Source organism: Fopius arisanus, unplaced genomic scaffold (genome assembly GCF_000806365.1).
Source record: "Fopius arisanus strain USDA-PBARC FA_bdor unplaced genomic scaffold, ASM80636v1 scaffold00007, whole genome shotgun sequence".
NCBI classification, from domain to species: Eukaryota; Metazoa; Arthropoda; class Insecta; order Hymenoptera; family Braconidae; genus Fopius; species Fopius arisanus.
This window is the reverse complement of record NW_011887746.1, coordinates 891,914-909,891: the sequence shown is the minus strand read 5'-3', so window position 1 is coordinate 909,891 and position 17,978 is coordinate 891,914. Positions and strand designations below refer to the sequence as shown.

The window sequence follows — 17,978 nt, the reverse complement described above, 5'->3', positions numbered from 1 at the left end:
TAATTTTTCCATTATGAGATTTTCAAGGCTTTCCCCTTTTTGTCATCAAATTGATAAAAAAATTATTTGACCTTCATAAAAAAATGCAATTGAACGAATTAACCGAATAAATGCGGATATTGTTAGTAAAAATAAAATCAGTCGTAATTGAATCCTAGTATTTTATGATTCAAATAATATATTAATACCGGTTTAAAATTCTCCGCGCTTTTATCTGCCGTACGACGGGTGCGCGTGGGTGATGCGTATGAAAATCCCACGCGTGGGATTTCCCCCCTTGGGGGTAAATGCGCGCGCACTCTGAGCTTTCATTCATAAATACGATGAAAAACCTGGAAAAACAGCTAATAATCAACGAATAATTGTCTACACACAATGAATTTGTGATTGAAGTGGAAAAAGGTGTGGACGAACCGGTGGGTCCGGAGAGACTTGTTTTTTCGTGATAACAATCACTGGCATTGGAATATAAAACAATGGATGACCAGGATGGGAGCAACAATAACCTCTCGATGAGAGAGGCACTAGTGAGTTTTATTTAATTTATTGTATAACTGCAGGTCATTGGGATTGTTTATTATTTGAAACTCTGTGCAGTGATTATTGATGCAGGGGGTGAAAGGGGGGCTAGGGTCAATCAGGAGTCATTAGGGTAGAATAATTGATGAGGGGTCAATGTACAAGCATCGGGAGAGTGATTGACCATTGTTTAAAAATCTCATTCCATGAATTCCTGTATTTTGGACAATAGGGAATAGACGCATTTTCACGTGGAATTTGGTGAATATTCATTAATGTTTATTTTTCCTGTATAAAATAATAGTCTCGGGAAGATTTTTGAAATTTATGGAAGAATCGCATAGAGTGGATTAATTGCAAGAAATATTAAATCTAGAAAATTATTAAAGAGATATTGAGACAAGATTTTGTGAGAAATTCTCAGACGAAAGAAATTCATTATGATAAGTAAATTAAAATAGCAATAAAGTTCGCTGCAGGTTAAAAAAATTAACATTGTAAAAATAGTAATTTGGATGAAAATTTAACGTGCAGATTACCACAGCTATGAAGTTTCTTCAGAATCCAAAGGTATCGTCTAGTCCCTTGAAGCAGAGACAGGATTTTTTGAGAAGAAAGGGTCTCTCCGAGGATGAAATCAGGAAGGCCTGTGATCTGGCAGGTGTCGCAGAAGTCAATGACTTCACGAGTGTTCTCATCCCCCAGAATTATGTGTACCAAGGACACGACTATCAGGTGATGCAACCCACGCTCTTCCACAGGATCAGAGAATACTTCAATACTGCTGCACTAATCGGTGCGACTTTCTACTGCATTTACTGGTTTTACAAGGTAAATTCCCTTTAATATAATATTTTCTCAAAATTATCAGTCTGATGAATAATAAATCCACTGTTAATTTTCAATTCCCAGAAATTCATCCAGCCCCTGTTATTCGGTCGCAAGAAGGACTCGATAAAAGACACAGTGGAGGACCTGGACAAAACTGTGAAGGACTCCCTCAGGGAAATGAAGGAATCCATTTCTAAGGTCGAGAGCAGTGTGAAGAAGATGTCCCAGCACCAAACCCCAGATGCAACGATTCCACACCTTGTTCAGGAGTTGAAGCAGGATTTGGCTAGTCTCAAGGGTCTTCTGCTTTCTAGGAAACAATTCCCCAGTGCTCCACTTTTCATCCCACCCTGGCAGCTCGAGGCCTCGACCCAGAGTCGAGAGAAGGCTGCAGAACGGGAGGACGACGGTGGTAGTGGCAGTAGCACCAACAACTCTGACAGCTCCCTCGAGATGATTCGAGAAGACCCTCCAAAGTAGATTTTAATTTATTGCAAGGGGTTCAGGTAAAAGTGATGGCATGCTTTGGGAAAATCAAGTTGATTAGGTTTTTTCAAAATTATCTCAGAGGTAAAAGGTTCAAGAGACAGGAGTAGAGGACTTTTTACTGGGACATTGAGTTGATTCTATCATCTGTCACCACTGAATTCGATTTCCACTTTAGTCACGGCTCTGTGTTATAATTTTTACATCAATCGAGGATTGCCATGAATTTTATACTATAATTTAGACTTTTTTTTGTATATAATACGGTGAGAGGAATATTGATATGCTCAATGTGGATTCTTTGGCGAATTTTTTTCTCCCACAAAAACTATCGACGATATTCGTTATTATTGAATAAATAATTGAGTATTTTTACTTGTACGAGTGTTTCCATTTGCCCCAACATTAATTTTTTCCATGCAGTGACGTAATCTCTTCGTTATTTTCAAGTTGATCGTCTGGTTCGACGTTGAACAAATAAATATACCAATGGTTGAAAAGGAAATTTATAATTTTATTCACTCGTATTCAATTAATCGATTGTAGATAAATGTTCATGTACTCCATGAACATATCAAGACTGCCTGAGTCAAATTCTTCCTGAAAGAATTACATTCATAACAAATTTATATGTTTCGTTTCCCATTTTTTCATGTAATTTCAATATGTAACTTTATTAATACTCTTTATTCATTAGATTAATCATAATTGTGGACGGGTGCCTCACTGATACAGTGAGTTGCACCAGTCTGTCTAAAAAAAAAGAAAAATCTGTGACTTAGTATCTTCTTTTCACCATTTTATGAGCCATCCTAGGTGGATGGTACAAATAAAAATTTACATATTTTAGTTTTTAATTGCAAACGAACGAGCAAACGAGTTTTTTTGAAACATTGAAAATAATTACAGATATAATCCACTATTAATCGAATCAAGAGAGTAATCAGGAGTTCCACGAACATATCTTGTTTATAAATCGATCTTTGGCTGATGCAATTTTTTATTTCGATCAATTGAGGAAGTTACTTTTTATTAAATTATGTACATAAATAAACAAAAGGTAAATCGAGGATTTCATTGTGATCCTAGGACGCTTTGTGCTGACGAAAGTATTGGCTGACGTTTCCAATTTCATTGGTATGAACTCGAATAAATATTCATAGAGTTTAGCAGCTAATTGTCGAGAGAACCGAATTGATTGTTACTTCATTCATCATTTCGGGAATATCTTGGGTACTAGAAGGTTGAGAGAAAAAGTTATACGACTTCTTTTGTAGAAAATTTCTGCAGCTACAAAAAAAGTTCTGTGGAATTTTCTTCTAAATGCTGGAGTTTTCGAGATATTTACAATCTACATTTTGTTCTTTTTCGCAACTTTATTAAATCTCAAAAAATTCGGTACTGGCAATTTTACAAAAATCTCGGAAACCAGTGGATTTAGAGAAAAAGTCCCCATGGCAAAAAGTAGAGAGTATTCCACGCCCATCAAAAATTTGTAATAACATTTCTGCCTAAGTCAAGTGATTTTCGTGATATTCGCTGAATGAGTTTTGCTGTTACGAACTCTCGAGCAAATCAGCAACAGTGAATTTCCTCCCCAAAATTTAGAAAAATAAACGAATAAACAAGATAGTTTCCTCATCTTCTCGTAATCAGGGTGTTCTATATCTATTTCAATAACAGTATTTAATCCTAAGATTAGACACACTAAACTGCATTATAATAATTTTTGCTTCCTTCAGTTTTTTGTTTTTTTCTTTTTATCTAGTCTAGTCTAATTGAGTCGATTGAATGATGGGATGGGATCAGTTAGCTACCCAGTGTGAGGTAGGTGTAGATTTCTCGATAGTACTGAGCGCACGTCCTGGGTAAAACGCAGAGCGTCCAGAACTGGAAGGAGACTTAGCAAAGCTGTGTCACCAGCATCACTAAACCACGATTTTATTGGTATTGCATTATCTAAAAATCCACAATAAATCATTAAACACTTGTTAATATAAAATATAAAAATAAATATAAAATACAATTAAAATTGAAATTAGGATTGCACTCACGCGGATAAGCTCTGTAAGCCCCAGGGCTATTATCAAGTATGAAAACAGAAGCCAAATCCGAGCAAATGGCAGCTAGGTCCTTGGTGTAAAAACCCATTTCAGGAGTGCAGTGTTGTCTGTAATATCTACGTCTCAATATACCCCTGTTGTTGTCAAGTTTATCAGCAACTGCTGCACCGTATATCTCCATAGATGCTGTGAACACTACGAGCTCATACCTGAGGAAGAATATTCATAATTACTCACGAGAATTCAATCATCAATTAATATAAAGAAGAATCCAATGCAAAATCACTCTCCAGATAATTTGAATATCTTGGGAATTGAGAGGTTTAGGTCGTGAGAAGTTTTTTGTCGCGAATTTTATGAGCAGTCAGTTTTTTTTGGCAAACTCATCGATTCTCGAGATATTTATGATTTACGGAGGGAGAAATGAGGATTGTTTGTATTTCTTACCACTGACTAACAATATCCAGGAAAAAATCAACATGCGGTCTCTTGTGGACGAAGAATCTGACCGGATGTCGGTCTATCGTCACCTTAAGAACAAAATCAGGAGGCGTTCCAGGCCTGACAGTTGGCCTCGCAACTCCATCGTGATGTGAGTGTATCAGCGTCTCATCTAGATCTAACACTAACACTTTTCTCTTTACTATGCCTAGAAAAAAAGGTCCCCAATTACAACAACTCCAGGACACAGAAAAATACAATAAAATCCTTACTGAGTCTGTGCCTGGATAACGGCGACAGTGGGAAGATCTCGTATTTCACTGGTTGCATCTGCGAGATCTGTAATTAAATAAATAACGAGTCAATATCCCAGTCAATCCATCAAACCGAAGGTCTCAGTACTCAGATAAGATAAAAATTTTCTGTAAGCGATATTGGTGAAACAACAAAGGAAATATAGAAAGAATAGTGATAATAGTGGTAATGAATGACGAACAATGGCAACTTCTGATGATTTCCATTGTTAAAATTGATAAAAATTCAGAAAAAAACTGTGAAAAATGAGAAAAAACGATGACAGGCGCTGTGCACCAACTTACGGCTCTAACCTGCTTCTTGAGCAGAAAGCAGATGCATGTCCACACGCGGGAAGCCATAAGAAGGAAAGCTCTCATCCCCATCTGCAATTGCTTGAGCATGTCTATGATAATAGTAACCGGGCCGAAGTCCGGCACTGGCACAAACCCCAGTCAATGGTCTATTGTTCCTGGCACTTGGAGAATGAAGTTAAAAAAAAGCAAAAGAAAAGGAAATCCCTCACTACTGTTGTCAATATCTCACTCTCTCCACTCTCTGTTTATTTCTTCCCGTGGGAAATCCGTACCTCAAAAATACTCGTGTGTAAACAAATCGGGTTAACTTCGGGGTGATAGCATTATCCTCGGCACAAGATGAATTCGATTCTTCAACAACACCAACGGCTATTCTCCACTTAGAATTTGTTTGTTTGTTTTTGTTTTTTTTCGGAGTTGATTCACATTGTTAGGGGCTGTGGAATCGTTCTGGGGATCCAAGAAATGGCGATATTTTTGGGGGTAATTGGCGATCGAGACGGCCTGGTGATGATAAATACCGAGAGCACTAGCCATACCGCACACAAGCCGCCATTTTTCGCACATCGACCCATTTTGTCAGTGTGTGGGTTTTATTTATTACCTGGGGTGGGGGTGCGCATGACAAGTCTAATCTGATTTTATCAATTGATATGGTTTTTTTTTATTACCCTCATTTATTCAAAGAGTTGTCAATTTTACTTTTTTTTTGTTTAATTTTTTTTTCAACTCGTAAAATTTTTTTCTTGTAAACTCGTAAAATTATGATTAATAATCAAATGGAATGAGTGATAATTCAATTATCATATGAATGATAATTATTTGCTCACCGTTGGCCTTTCTTCCTCCAAGATTTACGGATTTTGACATTCAAATTATTAATACTCGTCTACAGAAATAAACTCGACAAGATAATAACTATAACTAATTTTACAAAATTAGACATTCGAATGAGCAACTGTTTTCTCAACTCTTGGCGCGTCTCCGAATTCGGGAAAACTTGTTATTGTGATCATTGAATGATGGAGAATAAACAAATTATGAAAATCAATCACAATAAATCCTTGGAATTATCTCTCATCACTATAATAAACTCAAGTCGAAAGATTTTCCATAAAACATGAAGGGAAACTCGAAAAAGCGCGGAAATGATCGATCGCCGTTTGAAAATGCCGCGGAATTCCCACTGGTAAAGCAGATCCTTTGAAATTTCGCTCATTCCGCTCCACGAGCCGATTTAAAAATTTGACAGACGTTTAAATTACATTTCCTGTCCAAAAAAAAAAATCCGTAAAACTTTTGCCCAAAAAAAATCGGGTATATTTATCCGAATATCTCAAAAATGAGCAAGAATAGAGAAATTTTCATTGAACCTTTTTTATAGCTTTCCCTCCTGCCAACAAAAAAGTTCTTTACCAAAATCTTCCATCTCTAACATTTTCCGGGATATTCCCAATAAAAAGATTTTCTCCCGCCGCTCAAAAAATCGCTCGATTGTAAACTCCCAAGTTCTTATGATAAAGCAGATTTCTTCCCCTATCTGCTCACCTGTTTTCCCCGAAATCCGCCATCATCCGCCATGATACTAGAATATACTCCCAGCCTCCAGAAGCAGCTGCTTGGCGTGGCTATAGCCTAGCATTTTCATTCTGTTACTCAAATAAATTCAGTACCGTAAACACGTCAGTTACTCCAAAATAAAAAACGAGAGAAAAAACAACAAAAATAGTCTCAAAACATCCCCTAATCATAAGCCAAGTGTAAATAAGACAACAGCTGTAGTCAGGAGCATTGAAAATCAATCAGAGATGACGGATTTAACTGAAGTGAAGATGAACGTTGCTGCCCTGAAACGCGTTGATCCGTACATCAGGGATATCCTGGAGACAGCAACTCATGTTGCACTTTATACTTTTAATGCTGACAACAATGAATGGGAGAAGACTGACATCGAGGGGGCATTATTCGTTTACTCGAGAACAGGAGAGCCCTACAATAGTATCTTGATCATGAACCGGTAAATTAACCCAATTTTTTATCACCACAGGATTATTCACGATTTTTTAAAATAATTTTAGAGATATTTTTCCGAGAATTAAACACACATGTCTCTAAACACACTCCATATTTGTTGGAGATTGAGAATAATTTTTGTGAAATTTTTTTTTATTGCAATAAATTTTCATTGCCCGTGGTGATGTGTTTGATGCAGTAATAAGGGGTTGACTAGTGCTTGAGTGAAATAAATAATATTTTTGCAGCCTGAATACAAATAATCTGGTGGAACCAGTAACACAGGGGCTGGACCTTCAACTCCAGGAGCCATTTCTGCTGTATAGAAATGCAAAATGCAATATCTACGGTATTTGGTTTTATGACAAAGACGAGTGCGTGAGAATTGGCTCGATGCTGGATAAACTCGTCAAGGTTTCTGATGAGAATCGTAAGACAGTGGCGAATTCCGGTGGAAAGGGAAAAAAGGCTGCCAAGGCCACCACCAATAATGTCGATATATTCAGTATGCTGAGTAAAGCGCAGGAGGACTTCAACACTACTAAAGGATCAGGGAAAAAATCCGATGGCAATGGAATTGGTAATATCAGTATCAATGAAAATCAAGGAAATATTACACCACTTTCTGCACCACTGGGGCTCGATGTCACGTCCCAGAGTGTAATGGACTTCTTCGCAAAGGCGAAGGTGAGGAATTTTGCAAGAATTATTTAAAAAATTTGTCTAAATTTTTGAGTAATTCTCCTGTTACCATTTGAAATGAAAATAAATGATATTTTGATCTGTCTCTAGGTGAATACAGGACACTTCAAAGCTGGTGATCAACCAACTCCAAGTGTTCACGCAGTGAGTGAGACAAAGCCCTTCCTGGCACGTCTGATGTCTCACCCAGCAGCTCACACCCTTGAACACATCGAGAAGCAACAGAGGTCAACGACTCCACAGCCCCTGCAACCAGCTATTCCCTCAATCCTTCCACCAGCAATAGTTCGCACCCAGAAGTTCATAGCCCAACGTCCCTCGCCTGGTAAACCCAAAAAACAGAGTAAAATGACGCCTCAACAACAGGAATCTGTGGTTTCCACGTTGAATTCAGTCTCACAGGAACTCCAGAGACAATCCAAGTGTATTAATGATACAAATGGCTCTATGAGCTTTCACAGGATACAGTCACCCACTACACCGTCCAGTGTTCTCAATCAGACGACTAGGCATGGAATTTTTAGTATTGGGGGACAGTCTATTGATTGCACGAGGAATGTACGTATTTTTCAATTCATAATAACAATTAGTGACTAAGTAAATTTATCTATGGATAATTAATTTGAGAAAATTAAAATAGTTTTTATGATTTATGAATTAGATTGGGGAAATAATTTTGGTTTGCAGATGCACGACGATTCGATGGGGACAGGTTCCCTCCCTGAGGCCATATCTGCTCTCCCTCTGTCCTTCGTCAATCTGGGAATGGAGTGCAAACCCTCTGGCTTCACCTCTCCCACAGGGTCTCACCCACCTCTGACAAATGCTTACCTGCAAACTCCGGATGAGACACCCACGAGACATTTACACGGTGTGGCCTCAGCACCAGCACTCATTCCTCCAGTGATGTTCTCGGCCCCCAGCCCCTCGGAACCCCCCAACCGACCACTGGAGCCCCTCACCAGGAATCAACTGCTCCAGGCCTTCAACTATCTTCTCAAGAACGATTCAGACTTCATAAACAAACTCCACGAGGCGTACGTCAAGTCCTTCAGTGAAATCCTCTCATAGATCACCATCGATCAATTATTTTTGTGATTATTTTTTATTGCGGGCTACAGTCGATCGATCGGTGTTTTAATCGATGTGGAGTTGGAAATGGGATTGATATGGGCATGAAAATGATATTAAATTGAGATAAAATGGGAAAATCCGGTGGAAGTAATTGTGGAGAAAATTTCGATAAAATTTGGGTCACACTGGAGACAAGGTGAAAAAAAATGGAAAATAAGTCCGATTTTCGTTCTTTTTCGTGAGGAGACGAATGAAAAATTGAATCATTATTTTTTATAAAAAAAGAAAATGAAAAGATGGAAAATGCAACAGGAATGTAACGAATCATGGGTGAAGTGGGGATTTTAATCTGTGATGCCAAAAAAATAAACCCTCGAGTTGTGGCGACAATTGTTTTACAATTCGATTTAATCATTGTTTCCGGTATTAATGAGCGAGCAATCGACGATGAGAGAAGTGTTGAGACGTTGTCTATTTTATAGAGTTGTGACGTAAACATCCTCGAGATGTGGACACGACAGTGGGAGGTGGGGGAAATGGAGAACTTAAAATGAGGATGTGATGAGTTATTTTGATTTACAGATGAAAATAAATGAGAATACAACCGGTTAAAAATTCGTTTCGGTTTATTATTATTTTTTTTCGAGCTTTCTGGCTTTTTCCTTTTTGTTTAAACTATTTTATCACAATATAATATTCCAGCATATTATATGGAATACGATTACACATGCGCAGAGGGATTTTCACATTTTCTTTGAGTAATAATAAATGAGTCTCAGTTAAATTTTCATGGGAAGAATTGATTCTGGAATATTAGACATTTCATGGAGTTTTATTTTGGGTAAATTAGAAATTGATCCAAAATAATCTATTAATCCAATTCCATCAAGTGCAAAAATTCCCTCCACAAAACTCCTTGGCACTTAGTGATCTTCAATTGACAAGCACTACTTCCTCAAAAGAAAAAAAAAATTAACACGTGAAATCATTGGAATCAAAAGGTGACGAGAAAACGTGAGTAATAAATCAACAGCCCCTCGACGAATTAAAAATTCCCCGAGGAGGGCATAAAACAATCAAGTGCGCGGTGCTTAGAAATAAAATACGAAACATCCTTAAACCTAATCGAATATTTACAATTTGCATAATTAATAACGAATAAAAAAAAAAGAGTGAAGGGAGCTCTTGAGAAATCGACAAAAGTCGTTTTTTCATCCCTCGAAATATATTAGAAGAGCCTAAATGATAAATCTTCTCGCAGATTCCAATTCTCCCGTGATTCTTCAAAAAGAAATCGAAATGGAGAAATCTCGGAACCGGCCGCGAGGGAAATGCGAGTGAATATCTGAGTAGCTCAGAAGTAAAAGGACTCAATTGTTTCAATTTTAACTGATCTAACAGACACAATGAACAAAATAATAAAATAATATTTCTGAATACGTCGAATCGTTTCACCTCTTTGCTACTGCCGTGAGTAATTAATTAATTAACAGTAAGTGATTAACATTCTCGATGATTTTTCAATTTTTCTCATAGAAATTCACAGCCACAAGGAGCCACAGGGTTCTCCAGCTTCTTGTTTAATTAATTCGTGTTGTTTAAACTCTTGAGAGTGATTCTCAAACCGTCGATTGATAGTGGGGGTCATGTGAAGTCTTTGGGTATTCCTTCAGATCCATATTCTGTTATTTATCGGTGTTTAATTAGACGAGGGGAATTTTTGGAGAGCCCAGGAGAGGTGGTGCATTGTCCGGTGTCCTGTGGGGGCCCAATTTGTCAGATTGCGTTGGCAGAGGCTGAAGAAGTCTTATCGCAAGACTCGCGAGAATGAGAAGAACGATTAAGCCACATATGGGGACTGCGATAGTCGCTGTCTTAAACCAACCATCTGCTGTCCTCGACGTCTGCCCCGTTGGCTCGATCGGTCCCAGAAATGCCCTTTGATCGCCGACTAGAACTGGAGGAAAAAGGGGAGAATGAGTCATCAGCAAAAAAATATTGTCGTTAATCTCTTAATCAGGGGAATTTTTGGAATCTCCAGGGAATTACTGGATAATTGGCTCGGCTCTTGAGATCTTTCAAATAAAATCTCATGTTTCAGTATATTATCTCCACAAAGAGAGGATCTACGAGATTGCTCTTAAACTACAGAAATTAGCGAGTGTTTTCCGTAAATATCTTCCATCTTAAGACAGCAGAATTTTCGCAGAAACTTGTTGCAGGTGAGGTGGATGGAAAGAATTCTCGGTGAGGTCCGAAAAAAATACCGTTAAACTTCATAAAATATATATTTCACGAATACTCTTTGGTTTAGAGCAATGCGGTGATGCACAGAGTTTAGTTGAAGTATTATTATAATTGGTAGATGAAACCGATTGATAACCGGAGATTTAGCTAAGTGACTAACAACCGACGTGGAGATTGGCTGACGCTTTTGTTAAAACTGAATTCGCTCTTGAACTTCAATGCTCACGCTATCATTGCTGATACACGAATGAATTTTTGATTGATCGTCTCCTCCGGGTTTTCCCGTCGATCGTTGACCCAAACTGTCACGAAATTTATCAAAACGATCCGAATATCAACCGTGAAATTGACAATCCTGCTTTTAGAATAGAATGAGAACTGCAAAAAAGGTTATTCAAAAATTTCGCTATTTTCCTTCCATTGAGAGCTATTCCCGGAAAATTTCCTGGATTTGATCTGTTATCGTGAGGATTGAGGGAAATGAGGAAAATTGGTGATGATTTTAGCGGAAATACAAACCTTGAAGTGTCTTATTGAGCCTGCTCATGACAGCAGGACTGTCAACGTGATTGCAGAGATCCTGATCGCAGCAGAGGAAGCCAGGAGGACAGCGTTTTTCCTTGAAGCTCTCTTCGAGGCAGCCATTGTAAACACTGTGCTCGGGTCTCACAACCAATGGATTAGTGCTGGATGGCAATCCCGTAAAACATCCTCTTCCACGGCACATGTAGCCTTGCGGTACACATTCCGGTTGGTTGCAGTAGCACCTGACCTCACGACCACCTGTTGATCCTGTCAACATGATAAACCACTCACGTCAAGCTAAACCATTCAATCTGTCCTGAAATATATGACTAATAATATCCAAAGAGCTCTGCAAAATTATTGACGATTCATTCAATAATATACTATAATCCCCATAAAATAATATAATCCCCATAAAATAATATAATCAATTATGTATACAATATGTGAATACCTGGCTGAACACCAGTTGCAAGTTCTTGAACGAAATTTCAATTCAGTGAATGGAAATGAATTTTTTTTGATTTACCAATCCCCCAAACAGCTGTCGATGCTGTCACCGAACAAACCCACTGACACTTCTCATTAAAAATTCCCTCTCTCTAAAATCCATGACTAATCACATTTAATTCCCCCATGATGTCCCTCAAATCCGTCCAAACACATCACATAAACTTTCTCCAACAAAAACCCCCTCATCATTACTTCATCCATCTCTATCCCCCGCTAATAAGGCCCCAGCGGCGATTCGCCAGTTTACCATCGGTGAATTAAGCAAAAAAAAGTTGGAAAAATAAATGAGAAATGTTGGAGGAAAGAGGAACAAGAAGAAGACGCTAAAACAGTCGAGTCACAAGAAAAAGATTAAGGCTTGAGGAGAAATATATGGTAGAGGGAGGAATTCTGCTGCCGGCGGCTACTTCTCCCTCTATTCGAGAGAAAGAGGCCGATGAAACGAGAGGCAAATGAAAAGAAAAAAAGAGGAAAAAAAACGAAAATTGAAAAAAGGAAAAGAAGGAAAAAAAAGGAAAAAAAGAGGATGGAGTGCGGAAGGAGGACAGCACTGAATCTGTGGAGGCATTCGATGTATTTTTTCGTTGGGATGGAGAGAGACCTTTTGCCTCGGCATTTCTCGTCTCTTATCCCCGATGGAGAGGAACAGCAGGAGGTCGAGTGCCCGAGAGAGAGAGGAAATATCCGAAAACAAACAGACTTCTTCGTGGGGCCGTTAGTTATGCGTCCACGGCATATTAATTATTTTCCGACAAGAGCCCCTACGACTCTGGCTTCTATCTCATTTTTTACCCATCGCACAGTTTTCGGCCTCTTTTTTACCTCGCCGGTTTTGATCGGCATGACTACGACGAATATAAATAAATATATGTAGGAATTGACCTGGACAATTCAATATTTTTAATATGTATATTATATTGTACATACACTATACGTCTGGAATTTAAAATTTTTCTGAATAATATGAAACCAGCGAATTTCCTCATTTCGGAATTTTCGATAAAGATAAGATCCAAAATGTCTCTAATAGCTGTCATAAAACGTAAGGCCCAGATAATCTTGATTATTTATTACATTTGAAACGAAATAAAAAAAATTGTAATATATATATATATAGATTTTTGTGTTTTTGTTTTTAGTTTAAAACATCAAATTAATATAATTAAATCATTTTTTTTTAATAAACTAAACTATGTGGCAAAAACAGTCACATTGTTTTTTTAATTTTTAAAAAGGCAGTCACTCAATGTGTCTCTGTATATTCTTTGTTTAATTACCCAAACAATGAAAATTAATCTACTTATCATATCCACCCATTTTCCTATCCAAAAAATATGGCCTTTAATTTATATTAAAAAAAGCACAAGCTATAGAAAATATATTCGTAAAATAGAAAATTGTTTGGAAAATATTAATCTGAGTGTTTTAAAAATAATAAATAAGAAAAGTGCAGACAACGCCTCTTTCTCACTCCCTGTCATAGCTACACCTCAGAAATGAGCGAGACTCATTAAATTTTTTATAGCAAAAAAATTTTATTAACCACCCGAGATAACTGGCAGCTGCCCGAGGGTTAGAAAGCGTCAATTTACCGAGATCTCACGTAACAACCGTACCCCATGTGCAATTAGAAGGTAAAGTACAACGAGCCTACTTGAATATATCTTGACGCACAAAGTGCGCAGCTTCTCAATACCCCAGCCACCATTAACAACATCAAGTCATAAAACTACCAAGAAACTACCATCATCTAGTCCCTATGCCCAACGTATTATTTTGTTGCTTAACTCTTCAAATAGCCGCATAAACAATTTTTCTGATGGCTAACAGACTCCACAGAGTTCCTCCAATCCGAGAGACTTCAAGAGAAAGTTTCACATTGCCTCATAAATTTATATATCATTGAATTCCAGTTAATAAATGAAAATTATGTTTATGTACTCAATATAAATTAAATAAACCACTGCAAAATTATGGTTTTGCATTTTGTTATGTGCAAAATGAGTTAGTACTCTATTTTTTATACTCCAATTTTTCCGACAGCTTTTGGATATTTGAGATATTTCTATTTGATGTAATTCGTGGGATTGCGAAACTTGAATCAATTGATGTGGTCTGGTTCTAATTGAGACTGGAATGAGGACGAGAAATTATGGTGAGGTTTTTTCATTTTTAATTTTTTTTTTTGAAAAGGGCTTTGGAGCTGATGTAAATGTCGAGTTTGGCTGATGCAGCACGTGCCTGTGATACGAATCTGTGTGAATACAATCCTTAGAGATTCGAGGAAGGACCGAATGAGGAAGAGAGAAGAATCTGTGTCGTCTCAATTCCATTAGCAAAACTCCGGTGGTGAATGTCTGGGATGAAATACGAATGGCTGTCGTATTTTACACACTGCGGAAGCTCAACAGGTTGCCTCAGGGCTGTTGTTGGTCTTTTCATCTGATTGTCATATTGCAACGTATCACCAATTTCTCCAATTGCAACACAAGTATTTCTTCCTGTCCAATACCAATTATTCACTCTATTTACTTGTACTATTCGTACTTACATCTACGCCATTATCCACTCCACGCACATTTTTTGTTTAAATTTGTAAGTAATATAGTATATTGTAGTACAAGTGCGTAAAACACTATTTTTTCAGACGGATGTCTGGAAAACACAGTTTCCATAAAATCGCGTTTCCCAGTTGTTAAAGTTGGGCCGCGGAAAACATATCACATATTCGGGCTGAGACTGAAAATAACTGTTTCATCACCGTGTGCGGAAAAGTAACTTTTCAAACACGCTCCGCTTCGCTTCGCGTGCCTATATTATATTGTAATATAATTATCGCCTCGTCTTCGGTTCGTGCTATAAACCTCCAACACGTCAAAAGTCAATTTTCCGCACTTGTTCCGAAATCTACTATTCGAGGATAAATCCTATTTTTAATCAGAATATGGGAAAAGTCGGAGTCTGCGCACGTGGGTGGTTTGTAAAGTGTTACTTTATACATGGTGCGACGAAAAGTGACATTTTCAGGCGGGTACCACAAAAATTAATATCCGGATTATATAGTTTCGACGGTTCTGTTGACTTGATTAGTGGTGTTGATGAAAAGATATCAACATGTTGTCCTAATATCTCCAACTGTTTAATTACTCCAATTATCATGAGCCCCAAAGTATTCCCACGGCATTCCTCAAGCGCAAAAATTCAATAATCTATTCTCAGCGAAAGTCGTGAATATGTATTTCGAGATGATTCCCAGCATTCATCCACGTACTTCCACATGACTCTCCATCTATTTCCGTCCCCCATCCTCTCACCGAAAAAACCCCGATAAACACGCGATGGAGAGAGTCTTTGATGATTAATAAAAACGGTAACGAAGAGGAGATAATAAGCCATTGCACAGGAGAATTAAAAAAAAAGGATAAAGGGGGGGGGGAGGAGGGGACAGATGCCTTCTGGAGTTCCTCGACGGGGGGCCCAGGAATTTTATTGCCAGGGACTCGAACATTTTCTGTTCTCAGATCCGGTCTCTTTTGAGTCCTGACCTCAGCCCCCCTATTGGTTACATACTCCCAGTCATTTTTGAATTATTAAACAACATTAAATAGCAGATATAAACTTGGGGCTTGATGCCAACGATTTAAATGATTTTCTATCACTTGCTGTTCGCTATTTTCATACCTGTTCAAGGACAGCATGCACATAAAAGCAATTATTAATTAATAATTAATATTCAACCGCAAGTAATGAATTTGCTAGTTAGGTTCGTAAATATTTCAACAGCTATGCAATAATTTAAATAATTAATTAAACATAAAAAAACAAGTGAAAAATCCTCTGATTTTTTCTGATTTTTTCACCAGATGATTTATTATCATTATCTATTATCAATTATCAATTTTGGAATTCGACATAAAACGATGGGAGGAGTCGATGATTCCGGACAAAATTCTTCTCTCCCCCATTTATTTCTCGGCATCGATCCTCCGAAGAAGTCCCTTTGTACTGGATAAGTCCCTTTGTTTTATTTGTCCCTCAATTTTTATTTGTCCCTTCCCGTTTGGCATTCGTTGGATAATTCAGGTTCCTTGTTGTATTTCGTGTGTTCCTCTTTCTTTCAACTCCCGGGGTTTTGCGAGACGTTCGTTCGGGCATCGGTCCCACGTTGGGCCCCACGTTGGGCCCGGTTAGCGGGGAGATAAAGGGAGGGGATAAAAAGGGGGCCATTAGATGGGTTTTTTTTGGAGGGGGCTGCCCCCATGAGAGCTAGATGTGGTTAGAGGTTTATTTATACTGGACGGGTTTATAAGCATCGGGAACGTGGCTTTTGATTTTTGAGAGATCGGGCCCATTGATAGCTCCAGAAATTAGCAGATTGAAGGGGGGAGGGGGTAATAGGAAATGTCTACAAGTTGTAAATCAAATCTACTCGGTTCGGCACGGGGGGGGGGGGAGATATTGACGATGATAAGACCCTTGACCTTGGCCTGGGGACTCATTACATGGTCGATTTCTCCAGGAAAATTCTCCCGTAAATTCTCAACGATTCGTTGGGGCTATTGTTCTGGGCATTTTGCTTTCTTGGGAAATTTTGAAAGTTTTTTGGAATTGTCACGTCGAATAATTGATTGCAAGGAGAATGTAGGGCCTGGTCATGCAATTATGGGCCCGATGGGCTTTTTTTTTGTCTTCCAAAATGTGTGGGGATGGGGAGGAGAATTGGAGTTTTCACATCCTGTAGTGATAGAAAATGGGTCGTGCAAATGTTTTTGAGGTGTTTTTTCAGTAGAAATCGGTTTGAACTGTAATTTTAGGGATAAATAATGAAATTTCGTAGGACTGGCAATTTTGAGAGCTATTTGGTATAAGCTTTCTGTACCTGGGTCCACCACGAGGGTGGCAATTAGCAAGAACAATAGGGTAAGAGAGATTGTGTTCTTGGAAGTGGGAGGGCTGCTCCCACAGGGCTTCTACCGTTTTTTTTTCGGGACCTCGACTGTCCCAGGTATCCATTATGGGAATGCCTATGTATATATATACATCGGGATGTCGGTATTTTCAGTGGAGTTTTAGAAGACAGGTTCCTGCCAACGTCAGAGTCGAAAACCGGTGATTAGCCCGTACTTAAAAAAAAAAGAGATGGGAAGAGAAAAAAATTGCCGACGGAGAGAGACTCAAATGGATATACCCGAGATTCTTCTACGAAAGTAAAAGGGGGAACCGAACGTCATCAATTATATGCAATTGCCAAATTGCTCTAAATTACACACGTGGCGGGCGCACGGGTCTTCCATTTTGTACTTCTATTTTTGCCGCCATCTTCCCTTCGGCTGATTAATTCCAAAAAACCGATACAATTTTCACGTGGAAATAATAATCGCCGGCCGGTTTTCCTTTTGCAATCATCAAGAACAATGAGGATTAGCCTCGGGAATTAAATAATAATTAAATAATAATGAGCGGACATTTAATGACGGATGTCAAAGGTTCGAATGCAATCAGGAATTCGGGAATTTAGGTATTCAGGGCCTAATGAAAAATCAACAAATCGAAATGTTGTTCAATTTAATTTCATTTTCAGACACTCCGGGATATTAACACAGAAAATTGATGGAAAAATGGCGACAGAAAATCATTAAGAACAATGAGGATTATAGCCTCGGGAATTAAATAACAATTAGATAATAATGAGCAGACATTTAATGATAGATGTCATAGGTTCGAATTCATTCAGAAATTCGGGAAATGAAGTATTCAGGCATTCAGGGTCTAATGAAAAATTGACAAATCGAAACGTTGTTCAATTTAATTTCATTTTCAGACACTCCGAGATATTAACACAAAAAAATGATGGAAAAATGGCGACAGAAAATCATTAAGAACAATGAGGATTAGCCTCGGGAATTAAATAACAATTAAATAATAATGAGCGGACATTTAATGACAGATGTCA

At 38.1% G+C, this 17,978-nt stretch overlaps 4 protein-coding genes across 7 annotated transcripts in view; 2 read left to right on the top strand and 2 right to left on the bottom strand.

The window, feature by feature from the left end:
* Window positions 1–284: 284 nt before the first annotated feature.
* Pex14 (peroxin 14) lies at window positions 285–2,211 on the top strand. Of its 2 annotated transcripts, none has more exons than XM_011316488.1 (3): window positions 285–527; window positions 1,054–1,350; window positions 1,432–2,211. In XM_011316488.1, the coding sequence occupies exons 1-3, from the start codon at window positions 477–479 to the stop codon at window positions 1,828–1,830; spliced, it is 747 nt and encodes a 248-aa protein (XP_011314790.1). In that variant the 5' UTR covers window positions 285–476; the 3' UTR covers window positions 1,831–2,211. The 2 variants fall into 2 exon arrangements, with proteins under 2 accessions (XP_011314790.1, XP_011314791.1); XM_011316489.1 differs by lacking the exon at window positions 285–527 and adding an exon at window positions 607–780.
* Window positions 2,212–2,329: 118 nt separating this feature from the next.
* Dd (CTD nuclear envelope phosphatase 1-like protein dullard) lies at window positions 2,330–5,598 on the bottom strand. Of its 3 annotated transcripts, XM_011316486.1 has the most exons (6): window positions 5,224–5,594; window positions 4,940–5,112; window positions 4,613–4,679; window positions 4,347–4,548; window positions 3,891–4,108; window positions 2,330–3,795 (listed from the first exon to the last, which is right to left on the bottom strand). In XM_011316486.1, the coding sequence occupies exons 2-6, from the start codon at window positions 5,036–5,038 to the stop codon at window positions 3,650–3,652; spliced, it is 732 nt and encodes a 243-aa protein (XP_011314788.1). In that variant the 5' UTR covers window positions 5,039–5,112; window positions 5,224–5,594; the 3' UTR covers window positions 2,330–3,649. The 3 variants fall into 3 exon arrangements, with proteins under 3 accessions (XP_011314788.1, XP_011314789.1, XP_011314787.1); XM_011316487.1 differs by having other exon boundaries at window positions 4,949–5,598; XM_011316485.1 differs by having other exon boundaries at window positions 4,940–5,594.
* Window positions 5,599–6,537: 939 nt separating this feature from the next.
* Window positions 6,538–9,106, top strand: DCP1 (decapping protein 1). Its single transcript, XM_011316484.1, has 4 exons — window positions 6,538–6,968; window positions 7,213–7,651; window positions 7,757–8,224; window positions 8,354–9,106. The coding sequence occupies exons 1-4, from the start codon at window positions 6,760–6,762 to the stop codon at window positions 8,735–8,737; spliced, it is 1,500 nt and encodes a 499-aa protein (XP_011314786.1). The 5' UTR covers window positions 6,538–6,759; the 3' UTR covers window positions 8,738–9,106.
* Window positions 9,107–9,348: 242 nt separating this feature from the next.
* The window catches only part of LOC105273825 (BMP and activin membrane-bound inhibitor homolog), a 15,285-nt gene continuing 6,655 nt past the window's right edge, over window positions 9,349–17,978 (bottom strand). Inside the window, exons 2-3 of the mRNA XM_011316482.1 lie at window positions 11,507–11,779; window positions 9,349–10,697 (exon numbers count right to left, since the gene is read on the bottom strand). Of these exons, the coding sequence (XP_011314784.1) occupies window positions 10,444–10,697; window positions 11,507–11,779 (527 nt within the window). The 3' untranslated portion in view covers window positions 9,349–10,443. The remainder of the gene's footprint in view (window positions 10,698–11,506; window positions 11,780–17,978) is intronic.

What these genes read in the sequence shown, in the direction of transcription:
- DCP1 (XM_011316484.1), top strand. Translation starts at nt 6,760, where the DNA reads ATGACGGATTTAACTGAAGTGAAGATGAACGTTGCTGCCCTGAAACGC. An exon ending in AGTATCTTGATCATGAACCG is followed by an intron (nt 6,969 to 7,212) that starts GTAAATTAACCC and finishes ATATTTTTGCAG; the next exon opens with CCTGAATACAAATAATCTGG. An exon ending in ACTTCTTCGCAAAGGCGAAG is followed by an intron (nt 7,652 to 7,756) that starts GTGAGGAATTTT and finishes ATCTGTCTCTAG; the next exon opens with GTGAATACAGGACACTTCAA.
- Pex14 (XM_011316488.1), top strand. Translation starts at nt 477, where the DNA reads ATGGATGACCAGGATGGGAGCAACAATAACCTCTCGATGAGAGAGGCA. An exon ending in TCTCGATGAGAGAGGCACTA is followed by an intron (nt 528 to 1,053) that starts GTGAGTTTTATT and finishes TTTAACGTGCAG; the next exon opens with ATTACCACAGCTATGAAGTT. An exon ending in GCATTTACTGGTTTTACAAG is followed by an intron (nt 1,351 to 1,431) that starts GTAAATTCCCTT and finishes TTCAATTCCCAG; the next exon opens with AAATTCATCCAGCCCCTGTT.
- Dd (XM_011316485.1), bottom strand. Translation starts at nt 5,038, where the DNA reads ATGCTCAAGCAATTGCAGATGGGGATGAGAGCTTTCCTTCTTATGGCT. An exon ending in TCAAGAAGCAGGTTAGAGCC is followed by an intron (nt 4,680 to 4,939) that starts GTAAGTTGGTGC and finishes ATTTAATTACAG; the next exon opens with ATCTCGCAGATGCAACCAGT. An exon ending in GTTATCCAGGCACAGACTCA is followed by an intron (nt 4,549 to 4,612) that starts GTAAGGATTTTA and finishes CTTTTTTTCTAG; the next exon opens with GCATAGTAAAGAGAAAAGTG.